At 31.4% G+C, this 14,500-nt stretch overlaps 1 protein-coding gene across 1 annotated transcript; it reads left to right on the top strand.

The window, feature by feature from the left end:
* The first annotated feature begins 593 nt into the window (after positions 1–593).
* Positions 594–4,779, top strand: LOC131621874 (uncharacterized). The gene is made up of 7 exons (XM_058892923.1): positions 594–1,000; positions 1,302–1,401; positions 2,682–2,747; positions 3,478–3,592; positions 3,772–3,854; positions 4,139–4,200; positions 4,335–4,779. Exons 1-7 carry the CDS (start codon positions 816–818, stop codon positions 4,450–4,452), a joined length of 729 nt encoding a protein of 242 aa, XP_058748906.1. The 5' UTR covers positions 594–815; the 3' UTR covers positions 4,453–4,779.
* Positions 4,780–14,500: the final 9,721 nt, after the last annotated feature.

The raw sequence follows: 14,500 nt of genomic DNA, 5'->3' as shown, positions 1-14,500 counted from the left end.
ACCCACACATGTTTCAATCAAGAAAGCAAATATTGAAGAGAGTGTTGAAAAGAGAGTGGTGTTAGCCCTTCTTTATAAATAAATATTAATAATAATAATAATAATAATAATAATAATAATAATAATAATAATAATAATAATATCAACATTTAATAATTGTTATATTAAAATACTTGTTTACCATGTGAGTCAACTATCTAATCTAATGATATATACTCGTATTTAAAAGAAAAAAGTTAGGATATTTGAAACAAAGATGAGGTTGATTATCCCGCTTTTCCATAAAATTAAATGCTGGTTAAAAGCTCAAAAATAAATATATTTTTCCTATTTTCTTGGTGGTTTAATCTAATCCTTGGTGATTTAATCTAAAAGGTGTATTTATTTTGAATTTAATTCGAATATATTTTACAATAAATCACAAACGTTATTTTATTGGACACTTGGTTAAGTGATAGTTATCAAGGTATTTAATTTATTCAAAAGAAAAAGATATGAGAATATTTGCAATAATAAGGGTGAATTAATACAATATTGTATTCATTTATTATTTTGATACTATATTATATATAAATATATATAATAACCTTACGAGTAATTTCCATTTCGTAGAATCAAAAACCCTCTTCTCTCCTCTCTGCTTATCTCTCTCACGTACTCCTTTCGTTAATCCCTTTCGACCTCACTCGTTAACTCGCTCTCTCCGTTTCGGTGCCGCAAAATTCCTCCCGGCGGGGTCAATTCCGATATCTCGAAATTTCCTACCAATTTGCAAGGGTTCAATTCAACAGTTTTGAATAACAAGGTTAGGTATCATGGCTAACCCATCTGGTACTGGCAACCATCAGGAACAACATACTCATGTCAATCCTTCTAATTTCAACGGCAATTCCGTACCGGAGAGCTCTTCAGGTATTGTCATGAACATGAAACATAATCCTGGAATTTCTCTTGACTGGACGCCTGAAGAACAAACCACTCTCGAAGATGGACTCTCCAAGTACGAAATTTTGTATTTTTCTCAATATGTTCAGTTACCCTGACTTATCAATATGTTTTGAATTTGAATTTGAATTTGACGTTTTATTTGAGAAATTAAATTTAGGTTTTTGTATTCTATTTTTGTAGATTAATTCATGAATTAGTTAAATTAGGGTTCCAGTTAATTAAACAGTTAACACTATTAGGATTCACATAATTTTTTCATTATGTTATGTATTTTGATGGATATCCCTTAAATTCTATAAGGTAGTACTAGTAGTCGCATAAATTAATCAAAAATTCAAAATTTTCTTTTGCAGATATGCCTCAGAATCTAACATAGTGCGATATGCAAAGATAGCCCAACAGTTAAATAACAAGACAGTCCGGGATGTAGCTCTGCGTGTCAGGTGGATGAATGTAAGCTACATATTTGTTGTTTCTGCCTTTAAGACTTTTATTTCATTGTCAATGGTGTAATAATCTATGACCCCTGATTTCATCTGAGTGGGATTATGTTAGAATTTAGATGTAAATTTATGACCATTGGTAGATGAACCGTTTGGACCAGGCATAAGGGTTTAACTTATCATGGTCCTTTTTCTAGAAGTTTTTTATAACAGTGCTTGACGGTTTAATGTGAGTGTTGTAAGAAAGTAGTGCTACAGTGCTATTGCGCAATGGATTTTGATGAACCTAATATGAAAACCTTGATGCTATACCATTTCCTCTATAAGAGTGATAACTGATAGCAGCCGTTATGTCATTTTTCGTTCATATGGATTTAGGGAATAATAGACAATTTTTGGACTTTTCTTCTTTTTAAAAATAAAACTGAAGAGTGGGCACGTTGGCTGCATGGTGACTCAGTTTTATTCACCTACGGCATTACTTTTTTTATGTTACGTAATAAATTGATATATTTCAACCGCAATGCACGGTTCTGCTATTTGCCCAAAATGCTATGAGCTATTTCACATAGTGGTTTTTTTGACATCTCCACTATTGATAACTCTCCATGTGATGGGTGTGACTTGTGAGAACTTTTTTTGTTTGTTGGGACATGATAATCTTATCTTAGATATGTCATTGCATTGTAAGTATACCCACCTTTTGTATTATAAAATTTTGGTAAAGCTTTCAACCTCTTGTACCCCACTTCTTGTGGATTTGTCAATTGTCGTAGCCTTCTCTTTGGCTTGAAAAAAAGATTTGTAATAGGATTTGTTATGATGAAATGTTGAATGTATTAGATAATTTCTGATTCTCTTATAGAGTGTTTATAGAGAGAGTGTCACAACTGACTCTCTTAGACTTGAATGCAAGAGCAGTTATAACAGCTTGCAACTAATTCTAACTATAATAAAACTAACTGTAACTAATCCTTACAAATTGTAACAGAATCATAACATTATACACGCATAAGGAAAAGACTATTAGTGAACAAGTCATTTGTAACACATTACATAAGATATTTGAGAGAGAACTTGAAGAGTGACTATCTTTTTCCTTTCTGAGAAAATTGTAATTGATGATCTATTCATCCATTAAATGGTGCAGGACACTTCTGTTCTGTTTGCGACCCTCACCATACTTAATTTAAAATATGAAATAACAAAGCTTAGTGTTATTGAGATTGCTTAAACTCAGTTTCCGCATACACTTATTATAGTTGCGTGTTTGTTTCTCATTTCTTACAGAAGAAAGAAAATAGCAAGAGAAGGAAGGATGATCACAATTTGTCCCGAAAAAGTAAAGATAAAAAGGTACAGCTTCCGTTATCGGGCATTCTTACAATTATTATATTAATCTTGTTCTTGTCTTGTTTCCTAATGCACGGCTTTGGAGACGCTTTTTGTTATCTTTATGTAATGTTAGGATATTGTTTGTCTTTGGTCCTATTCATGTGAATGTTAACTCGTGAATATCATGTTTACCACTTTCTCGTGCTGTCACATTGGCACCCCTGCTTTGGACAATTGAATTGAATTTGTCTTGAATTCCTTACTTGTATAGTTCTGTGATTAAAGCCTACTTGGTACATGTAAAAGTGTTCGATAATTAAGTTTTATAACTGTCTTTTCTAATATTGACCTTCATAATATACATTTTTAATTAGTAAATGTCTCCTGAATTTGCTGTGCTGACTTTAAGTTTTCTGTATAGCATTTTCTCCTACAGAGTATTTCTTAGAGAATTTCATTATGATGCTTATTATTAGTTTTTCTTTTGGAATAAACTGAGCATTGTGAAATTATCTAACCAGGAAGAAGCTAGTGTGGCATTCTGTTTCCTCATTTCTTTTAACTTGTTAAGTAATTAATAGTTTAGCTTATGGGTTAAAAGAAGTACCAGGAAACAAAGCGAAGTAGCACAATTGAAGAAAGTTAATAGAATGTTTGTGTATTTCTGAAATATTAGAAACAATCAAATTTTTTTTTATGTTTCTCTTCGATGGGACTTAGATGCTTATCAAAAATCTATTTTTATTTCCAGGAAAGGGTTTCTGATCCCGCAGCAAAATCGTCTCAATTTTCTGCTCGACCCAATGTTCCTCCATATGCACCACCAATGATTACAATGGACAATGATGATGGCATCCCATATGCAGGTAAGCTACCTTGTGAACTATTTTTCATACCTTTGGATGTTGTGGTGTGAGAACATGACAATACAGCCTTATATCTCTAATGGGCACTTTTTGAGCTTTGAATTTCTCTTCTACGCATTCTTATAAACGGTCTAATTTATTTTCATAATTGATTGTTGTTTATCATCATCCTTTTGCAGCAATTGGAGGTCCTACTGCTGAGCTATTAGAGCAAAATGCACAGGCCTTGAGCCGAGTCTCTGCAAACATTTCCTCTCTCCAGGTGTGTTGATATTATCTTTAATCTATTTCACCTTTTATGCGCTGATTAGACTGCTTGACTGAAAATTGATCTATCGAGTCCGACTCGTTATACATGTATTGCAAATCTTGATATTAGCCCTTTTTTCAAGTTTTCTTTTGTTCTATTTTCTTTATTCTTGTATTATATTCCATTTCATTTTGGCCAGATCAACAATAATATGCTCGATTCAATTTCCATTTGTAGGCCATTTTCTGTCGCCGAAAACTGACCAAAAATTTTTTTGTACTCTGTCTTGTTTCCAGATACAGGACAACATCAATCTTTTGTGCCAAACTAGAGACAACATCATTAGAATAATGAATGAGTGAGTTGCACTGTTTTTGTTCTTTTCTCTATTTACTCTATACAGATTAAAAGCAAGTGATTTATTTGTTTTTCTTTATATGAACTCATTTGACTCAATTGCAACACCGTCTTTCCTCTCGATCTTTTCAATAGGATGAACGATACACCTGAGGTGATGAAGCAAATGCCGCCTCTTCCTGTGAAGATGAACGAAGAACTGGCAAATTCCATACTTCCACTTCCAAGAACACCGCTCCAGCCTCAGTCATGATGTTTTTTATTCATCGTTAACTGGCTTGCCTATTCATTCTTTCTCTCTGTGACCCAAGATTTACTCTTGGAATATAGAAGAAAGAATGAATAATTGTTGATAATCCGTCAAGTTGAATTAGTTTTCATAATTTTTTTCCCTTTCAAATGTTAGATGTCTTGTTCCCTTGTTTGGCTCTAACTTAGTACTACAATAGGAATTATTTTGTATTCATGGTAATAATAATTTATTTAAATTTAAGCAATAAGAGCAATAAGTTGTGGTATAATTTTATTTAACTTATAATACATTTTATCATGCATATTGATTCTATCAAATGGTACATATCTATTAATTGAAAATGGAAATGTCATAATTGTTTATAGCATGAATTTTTCTCTTCACTCTGTTGAATAATGTCACTGCTGTTGATTGTTGATTTTATAAAAAATTTCTTTGTAAGATACTATCCAAATTTTTGTTGTTGTTTGTCTTTTTTTTAATTATTGTTGTGTTTCTATTATGTAACAAAAAACAATCTACGCATGGCTTAGGAATTTGTGGGGCCACAAGGTGGGGTTTTGTTTGAAAAATGTCTTACGGTGGAGATGGTTTGTCATATCAACTGTCATTTTCATTTTTTTTGACAGGAGTGTCATTTTCATTTTCATCATCAGTACTCTTCCTTTTATTATTAAACCGTTTAAATATAGATATTTTTCTTATTTAAGTATAATAATTGCCACTATATTTTAAAGACATAATTGAGTAATGGTTTAATTACATTTTTTTTTGACAAAGTTTAATTACATTTTGATCCTCCTAATTTGTTTAAAATAAGTTTTTATCCCTCTTATTTCAAAATTTAGCTTTTTAATCTTTCTAACAAGTCTTGAAATTGCTGGAGTGTGGTGGCATTGTTTATGCGCTAAATCCAACATCATGTCACAAAGATAGGCCCACAATTTTACTCTCATCAAAAGTGCGAGGATGATTTAGTTCTAATATTTTTACAACTGAGGGACCAATTTAATGAATGAACTAAAATAGAAGACTAACCTCATTATTAATTCAATAAAAGTATATTTTTGATGGTAAATGCATAAGCTATTATAATTTTTTTTACGGAAGCTACATATGATTTTTGTGCTATCAGGTCTTCCTTAGTGTTTAAGAATAGAACTTGCTTTTAAGAAAAAACAAAACTTGCTTTTATAAAAAATGGAATATTTTTACTCATGATAAAAAAAAATTGAATTGATATATGTTAACACGGAGAAGTAAATTAAAGATGAAAAGCACACACGGTTGTAATCACTTTGGTAATTTTTTCGTTTAAAATTTAAATATTGCTCTAATTAGAATTCCACAAAGAGTTGTTCACTTTTATTAACTTTGTCTTAATTATCCACTTTTTAGGAGAAATAATTCTCATGTTTTATAGTTTGAGCATTTGAGGATTAAACTTTGATCAAATATTATTGTAGTTTTTTTGACAACAAATATTATTCTAGAAATCAAACTTGTTAAAAATTATTTATTTTTTAGACTATTCCTCTTTTGATTTTTTTAATTAAAGTCCATATTTTCTGATAAATTCAATTTTGACATTTTAATTGAAGTTATTAAGAACTTAATTAATATTAAATATCTAGTTAACTATTTTTCATTTGCTATTATAGTATAGGACTAAAGAATATAAATAACAATTGTTGAAAGCAACAACTATAAACTGTATGATTTTAGTTCACGAAAATTAATTTACTTTTTTTAAATTTGGTTTGAAAGTTTGGAGTGAAAAAAATAAAAAGATTTAGGTGAGAAGATTTTTAAGGATTAATTTTTATTTATAATTCTAAAATTCTTTTAATTTGAGAAAATAAAATTATATTGGAGGAGATTTCAAGGAGTTTTAAGAGCTTATACAAATTGTTCAAATATTATGTTGTTATAGTATTCAAAAAAAATTGTGTTAATAATAGATATTTTTTTTAGATTATTTAATAAATTTAAAATTTATATTTTTATTTATAAAAATGACTGAAAGAATATATAATAATATTAATGCTTCATAGACTAAATAAATCATGTTATTCAGTAATTTTAAAACGTGAAATTTTTGTTTATAGTATTAATTAGAGATCATATGCACTCGACCAATACGCTTATTTATTTATTATAATTATATAAAATATTAATAATATTGTTAAGATAATCAAAATTGAACAATTTATTTCATTAAAAAAATTATTAAACAAGATTATGATATAGTATTTGACATTTATTTATTCATTTAATATAAAAAAATATATAATAATATTTATAAACTTTCATTAATCAACATTGTTTCTGGTAGGGCATTGGGATTTTATGTGCGACAAAATAACAAATTAAAATTGTAATAATTGTGATATATTTCACTCATAAAAAAGGTAAATTCTAAGATGAGTGTGTTGAATTAAGTCCCTCACAAGTCACACGATTTGTTTAATGGTCTAGATTTGTTAAGAGTATAAATATTGTCGGACATTATAATCATATAACCATGTCTCTCTTCTTCATCTTAGATATTGTTTTTTTTAAGCTTATGCTACATGGATTGAATTAATGGACAAAATTTCTCCCTTTCCTTTCCGTTTCTCCATTCTTTATTTCATAAATTTTCTCTGAAACATTGGTTAATCTTTAAAGTTAATAATAATCATCTGTATTTTCTTAACGATTTTCCAATCATATTTTTCCATGCGAGATGAAATCGTTGAATTATACAAGATGTATGTAAATTAATATGCTTATCAATGGTGAAAAGAGAAACGTTGAATATAAAACAACAATGAATTAAGAAGCATTTCAACACTGCTAATAAAAAACAAACTCCAAATATTTCATCTCTCATTATATCATATATTTTCCAAAGCATAAAGCAAAGATCTGAGTCTATTTTGCTTAATACCCTACATTTTCCTTCATCTGTCATAACCGCCACCATCTTCAATGTTCAATCCAGCATCTAAGGTGTTCAATCTCTCCTCCTCACTGACACCATAATGATGAGTCCATGTTATTGCTCTTTTTTTAACAATAATTACTACAAACATTTGTGTATATTTTATTTATCCGTAGTTTTCTAAGGATTTTGAGACAAACAGGAAAATTTACATATTTATATAATTTATTGATCAAGCAACCTATCTATCTAACTAACTAAGAAGTTAATTTGAGCTACTAAACTAATTAATGGAACTATATTTTCCGAGTGTCACTCTATATAAACTCTTTCAATGTTCTATCTCCAACCAATGTGAGACTTTAGGACCTTCCTAAAGGTCCCTCATGCTCAGCATTCTTTTGAGCTTGGTGCGTGTATATTAACGGTGGGCGACCCATGGTTCGATCGATAGACTCTGATACCATATTAGAGTTTGACCTAACTCATCCTTACAAAACCGGTTGATAAGGTGAGGAATGTCACTCTATACAAACTCTTTCAATGCTCCATCTTCAATCAATGTGGGACTTAAGGATCTTCCTAATAATTTGCACATGTGTGTAGTATAACTATTTCATTGAACTATATATTCGTACGAATGTATTACATAACTACTTCACTAAAATATATTGATTCACACATGTGTATAATATAAATGAAAATATTATGTTTAAAGTCATCAAACACCATTTCTCTATAAGATTAAACATACATCAATCCTTGTTGTTCCCTTAAATACAAAATTTATCAATTTTTAAGGTCTTTGTAAATCCATCATCTAGTTGTAATTTTATTGGACGATAAGAAGCTTCAAGCATTCCATTCATCATTTGTTCTCTTATGTGGAACCTAGTTTTTATATGCTTGCTTCTCCTGTATGAAATTGAATTCTTGGTCATATTTATGGCTGACTATAATTGTCAATAATAAGATCCAAAGATTTTAATAATTCACACGGTAGCTTCTTTAACAATGAATCCCACTAAATTGCTTGACATGAAGCAAATGAGATGTATTCTGTATTGCAAGATGATAGAGATGTGACAAGTTTCTTATTTTTACACTAGGAAATGACAACTTAATTGTACTTGAAAACATAGACTGGAATGCTTCTTCTACCACTTATGTTACCACACTCATCATTGTACCTTGCCTTCTTCTTCTTCCCAACATTTAAAAATGTCAAACTAAGTCTTATGGTTCTCTTTAGATACTAAAGTATTCTCTTTGCTATCACTAGGTGTGACTTCCTAGTCTCACTCATGAAATTGCTGATTATATGTGTTTTATAGTTTATGTATGATGTGCTATTGCATTAGTACCTAAATGATCCCTTAACTTGCTTGCACATGGTTTCTTCTACCATTACTTCATCAATGTATTCATAAAAAATTTCTTACTTGATTAATTCTTGTAAATATTTTTCTTTGAAGAGCCACTTGAGGTTTTGATATCTCAACAATCCTCTCTAATTAACTGTATCATCATGAATCATATTGCCTTGGTGAATTCGCTCACCTTAACCTCAACCAAACGATTTTCAACAACAGTATCAGAGACAAAATTATTTGATACCTTCTCTCGGTTTTGGCTATCTTCAACCGTGAATTCCTCTACATCAGTATTATCATTAACTCCTTTATCATTGACATGAATTTTGTTTTTCTCAAATGATTCGCTCACTTCAACATCAACTACACTTTCTAATTCAATATTAGAAATTCCGTTCTTCTTAGCTGATTTACTCACTTTAACAACAACCACACTTTCCAGTTCAACATTTGAAATCTAGTTTTTTCTCATCATTCACTTCATCCCCAACTTCACTTTCTAATTTAGTATCATAAATTAGAAACATGACTGATATCACTTTCTTTATTTGGCATGTCCCGCCATTTCCAGGCCTCTAACTCATTGAAAATCACTTCTATGCTAATGTTCACCTTCCGATCCATAATATTATACATGTTAAATATGCTTGGATCTCAATCCCAAAAGCTAGCTCAAGAGATGAGGTTTCCCTCACATATTTATACACCCAACAGTCCGGGAACCTTAGCAATGTGGGACTTCAAACAAACTCTAACAAACACAAATACCAACTTCAACACCCACCCTCACGCCTAGCGTGTAGGCCTGGGTCAAATGCCCATATTGCAGTTCTTAAACCGGCTCTGATACCATGTTAAATATGCTTGGATCTCAATCCCAAAAGCTAGCTCAAGAGATGAGGTTTCCCTCACATATTTATACACCCAACAGTCCGGGAACCTTAGCAATGTGGGACTTCAAACAAACTCTAACAAACACAAATACCAACTTCAACAATACATATTATAAGAATCTTTAAAATGATATCCTATTAATACAATGCGTTCACTTTGTCATCCAACTGACCTCTTCTTTGATCAGGTATGTGCTTGAAACATATTAATCTAAACACTTTGTAATGCTCCACACTAGGCTTTCTTCTACTCTATAATTCTTCAAACACTTTCATCTTTAGATTCTTGGTGGAGCATTTGTTTATTATATAAGGGGATGTGTTAAGTGCTTCTCTCTAGAACATATGAGGCATATTCTCGTGCTTTGGCATTCTATTTTCATAGTATAGTTTGGTCATGTTTTTCCCCCTCTTTTAGACTATTATGTTGATGCGTATAGGGTGAGGTAACTTGATGTCTTATGCCTTAATTGATGCAAAATGACTCAAATTGTTTGAGGTTTACTCTCCACTACCATCAGTCTTCAAAATCTTTATTGCTTTCCCATTCCCATTCTCTATAAAGGTTTTAAAATTCTTGAACACTTCAAGTGCTTCACTTTTGAATTCGATGCTTGTTAAGTGACAAAATGTACTTATTTTGTATATATGATTTGTGACACTTATTGAGACTTTTGTTGATATTCGTTGAATAATTCTCCGTTTTGTGTATAAATACATATACTTAGTGAATAATTATATTTTCATATACTTTTATGCCTTTTAGTAGTTTTTGTGTCTTTTTGTAGGTATTCTTGAGGCTTTGGATGCATGTGCAAATAAGGATGGATCATGAAAGATTTTGAAGTACTTGAAGAATTAAACTTGAGAAAAATATTGAAGAGAGCTTGGAAAGCAAAGGAGTGAAGATTCACTCAATTCGCGTTGCGAACAGAGTTCGAGCCGCGAACTGAGTGTTATCAGCCAACTTGTTTTTGTGTGAATTCTGATGTGGGGAATTTCTTTCAGTTCGTTCCGCGAACAGAGTTAGAGCCGCGAACTGAGCCGCGTCAGCAAATTCTGTTTTAGTGTTTGGGCCACTAATTTTGTTTTGGAGCCCAATTTTTAGGTGACGTTTTGAAGACTCTTTTGAGTAGTTTTGTAGATATCATTAGATAATATAAGTATTGTATGGTTAAGAAAGCACCACATATCAAATAAGTGTATAAATAGGGGTCATAGATTTTTTAGGTATGGTTTTGGAAGAGGGTTTTTGTTCTCTCAACTCCATCAACCTCATTTTTCTTTAGGATTAGCTTAGATATATCAACTATGGGTCTTGCATTCGGTGATTCGAAGGTGGATTGCTCATCAACCAGCGCTGACAAACCGAAAGATTTGTGGTTTTATCTCTCTTTCTCTCTATGTATTTCTCTTAGTTAGGTTTTGTATATGTAGTTACCTTGAACTCATGTATATTTGTCGCCCATGGCGTTATATGAAACTTGCTTTACAAATCTTTGTTGATTGTTGTCTTAGATTTTTGCTTTGTGCTAGGGATTTGGGTTGTTGTAGAGATAAACTTCTTGAATCCTTATCTAGGATGATTATCTGTTAGTATCTGGATTTCAGACATGGATTTAGAGCTAACAATCTTTATGGGTGTCGAAGCTTAATGCTTCCGTGTTGGTTGTGTCGGTTGAGAGATTGTCGATACGATTGATATGGATGTCTGTTGTGTTGTTGAGGTGTGCTGAGAGATCGTCACCGAGATGATATAGTAGTTCTTTCTACTTTAGGTCATAAATGACTTAGGGTGTGAGCGATGCCGGATGACATTGACGAGTACTTTAGGTTGAGTGTAACTAGTCGATAAGTTTAAGTTTGTGAGAAGTAGATTATATATCAAGCTTGATAAGTCTTTTCTTCCTGAAAAATGAATTCTTTTTATGTTCATAAGTATATTTTTCTTGTTTACTAAAAACCCATTTAACCCAAACTCAAGAACTAAGAATCTGTCGAACGACAATTCAGTAGCACTAATCTTTGTGGACACGACAAATTCTCGGATAAATATTTCCAAAACTTTTGTTGCTTGCCGCTTTACCGCTTTTAACAAAATGGCGCCGTTGCCGGGGATTGGTGTTTCTATTGAATTTGCATTGCGATAGTTTCTTTGTTTTTGAGTTTTGTAAATATCGTATATTTTGTGCATATTCTCATACTTGTATATTTTTCTATATTGATACATGTTTATATTTTCCTACTTATATATGTTTGTGTGTTTGATTTTGTTCCTCTTTACTTTTGCTATTTAGCAAGGTGAAGTTGGCTAAACAAATTGAAATTTGTCGGGGATTGGTGTTTCTATTGAATTTGCATTGTGATAGTTTCTTTGTTTTTGAGTTTTGTGAATATTGTATATTTGTGAATTCCTTAATACTTGTATACTTTTGTATAGTGAATTGTATAGATACATGTTTTAATTTTGTATAGTTTTGTTTTTCTAATTTTTTTGTTGTTGTTTGTACTTAAATTTTGTTCGGTAATTCGAAGATTTTTGAGGTGATTTTCCGAAGCTTGAGTGTTTCAACTTGCGGATGTATGGTAGGATATTGTTTTTGAAGTCGTATCATTCAAGGTACTCATTTATCACTTTCTATAGCATAGCATGTTTCAGAAACTTTTCATTTGTACAATTACCATGCCATTCATTCCTTTACATTACTTGCTTGTTGATTGAATCACTTTAGTTCCCAAACCATAAATGTGAGGAAGTTTTCCCTTGTTCACATATGCTGGAGGCCACAATCTTTGTTTTAACTGGATTTTATTATGCTTAATCTTTTGTTTATGTTGATTTTATGAAAGCATGAGAGTGATCAAGACACTTGTTTGATTTTGAGCACAACTACCATAGCCAAATGTCAATTCATCTTGTGAGTGTGTGACTATTAGTAACTCCCTTTGAGCCTTTTTGTCAATATCCATATTGTTTTTCCTTAATGCTTGTCTATGAGCATTTGGTTTTCAATTGTGTATGGATGTTGATTCTTTGTTTTCTTGAACCCTCCACTATGATTTATAGTGTGAATTTTTACCTTTCCTTAGAAAGTAGGGAGTATTCTTATTATGATGATACTTGTATTCAAGTTGGGGAGATGATGTTTACTACTTATGTTGTGGTTGGTATGAGGTTGTGGAAAGAAAAAGAAAAGAAAAAGAAACAAATGTGAAAAAGAAAGAAAGAAGAGAAAAAAGTTTTGAAAAACAAAAACAAAGAGTATGTAATAATTGTGCTAAAAAGTAGTATGTTTTGGTTTGACAACTTGTGATGGAGAAGAAGTTTGATCGAGATTTTGGTGCGTGAAACTTTGCGGAAATAATTACTCCCTTAGGTTTAGGCAAGTTTTTGTTTCAATTAGCCTTAGGACTTAGCCCTTGTTTGTTAACCAAGCCACATTACAACCTTGAAAAGCCCTTGTGATTCTTGCTTTTGTATCTTCAATGTGATTTTTGGATGAATGCATAATTTAATCTTTTGTTTGCAAGATTGTTGGATGAGTGTTAAAAGTTCTTCACCTTTGTGTGTTCTTCCTCCATTGATGAATTTTGCTAGGTGTGATTCATGAGATAGCATGTATTGTTTTAGAATGTTTTGCATGATTTTTATACTTAAGATTCGTTTCATTTACATGTTGTCGTTGTAGTATAGTGGTAAGTATTTACTTTGTTTATACGTTTTTGTATTGAGCCATACATTTGTTTTTGGTTTTTGAAACTTGTTGATTCACGATTCTTTGGTCTATTACTTTTGATTCTTTGATTTATTTGGCCTTTTTGAGGACAAACAGGTTTAAGTTGGGGAGAGTTTGTTAAGTGCCAAAATGTACTTATTTTGTATATATGTTTTGTGGCACTTATTGAGACTTTTGATGATATTCGTTGAATAATCCTTCGTTTTGTGTATAAATACGTATACTTTGTGAATAATTTTATTTTCATATACTTTTATACCTTTTGGTAGTTTTTGTGTCTTTTTGTAGGTATTCTTAAGGCTTTGGATGCATGTTCAAATAAGGATGGATCATGAAAGATTTTGAAGTACTTGAAGAATTAAACTTGAGAAAATATTGAAGAGAGCTTGGAAAGCAAAGGAGTGAAGATTCACTCAGTTCGTGCCGCGAACGGAGTGTTATCAGCCAACTTGTTTTTGTGTGAATTCTGATATGGGGAATTTCTTTCAGTTCATGCCGCGAACAGAGTTCGAGTCGCAACCTGAGTTGCGTCAGCAGATTCTGTTTTAGCGTTTGGGCCACTAATTTTGTTTTGGAGCCCAATTTTTAGGTGACGTTTTAAAGACTCTTTTGAGTAGTTTTGTAGATATCATCAGATAAGATAAGTATTGTATGGTTAAGAAAGCACCACATATTAAATAAGTGTATAAATAGGGGTTAATAGATTTTTTAGGTATGGTTTTGGGAGAGGGTTTTTGTTCTCTCAACTCCATCAACCTCATTTTTCTTTAGGATTAACTTAGATATATCAATTATGGGTCTTGCATTCGTTGATTAGAAGGTGGATTGCTCATCAACCGACACTGAAAAACCGGAAGATTTGTGGTTTTATCTCTCTTTCTCTTTATGTATTTCTCTTAGTTGGGTTTTGTATATATATTTACCTTCAACTCATGTATATTTGTCGCCCATGGCGTTATATAAAACTTGCTTTACAAATCTTTGTTGATTGTTGTCTTAGATTTTTGCTCTGTGCTAGAGATTTGGGTTGTTGTAGAGATAAACTTCTTGAATCCTTATCTAGGATGATTATCTGTAGTATATGGATTTCATACATGGATTTAGAGCTAACAATCTTTA

This window comes from Vicia villosa, unplaced genomic scaffold (assembly GCF_029867415.1).
Source record: "Vicia villosa cultivar HV-30 ecotype Madison, WI unplaced genomic scaffold, Vvil1.0 ctg.000011F_1_1, whole genome shotgun sequence".
Taxonomy (NCBI): domain Eukaryota; kingdom Viridiplantae; phylum Streptophyta; class Magnoliopsida; order Fabales; family Fabaceae; genus Vicia; species Vicia villosa.
This window is presented reverse-complemented; position numbering and strand designations above follow the sequence as displayed.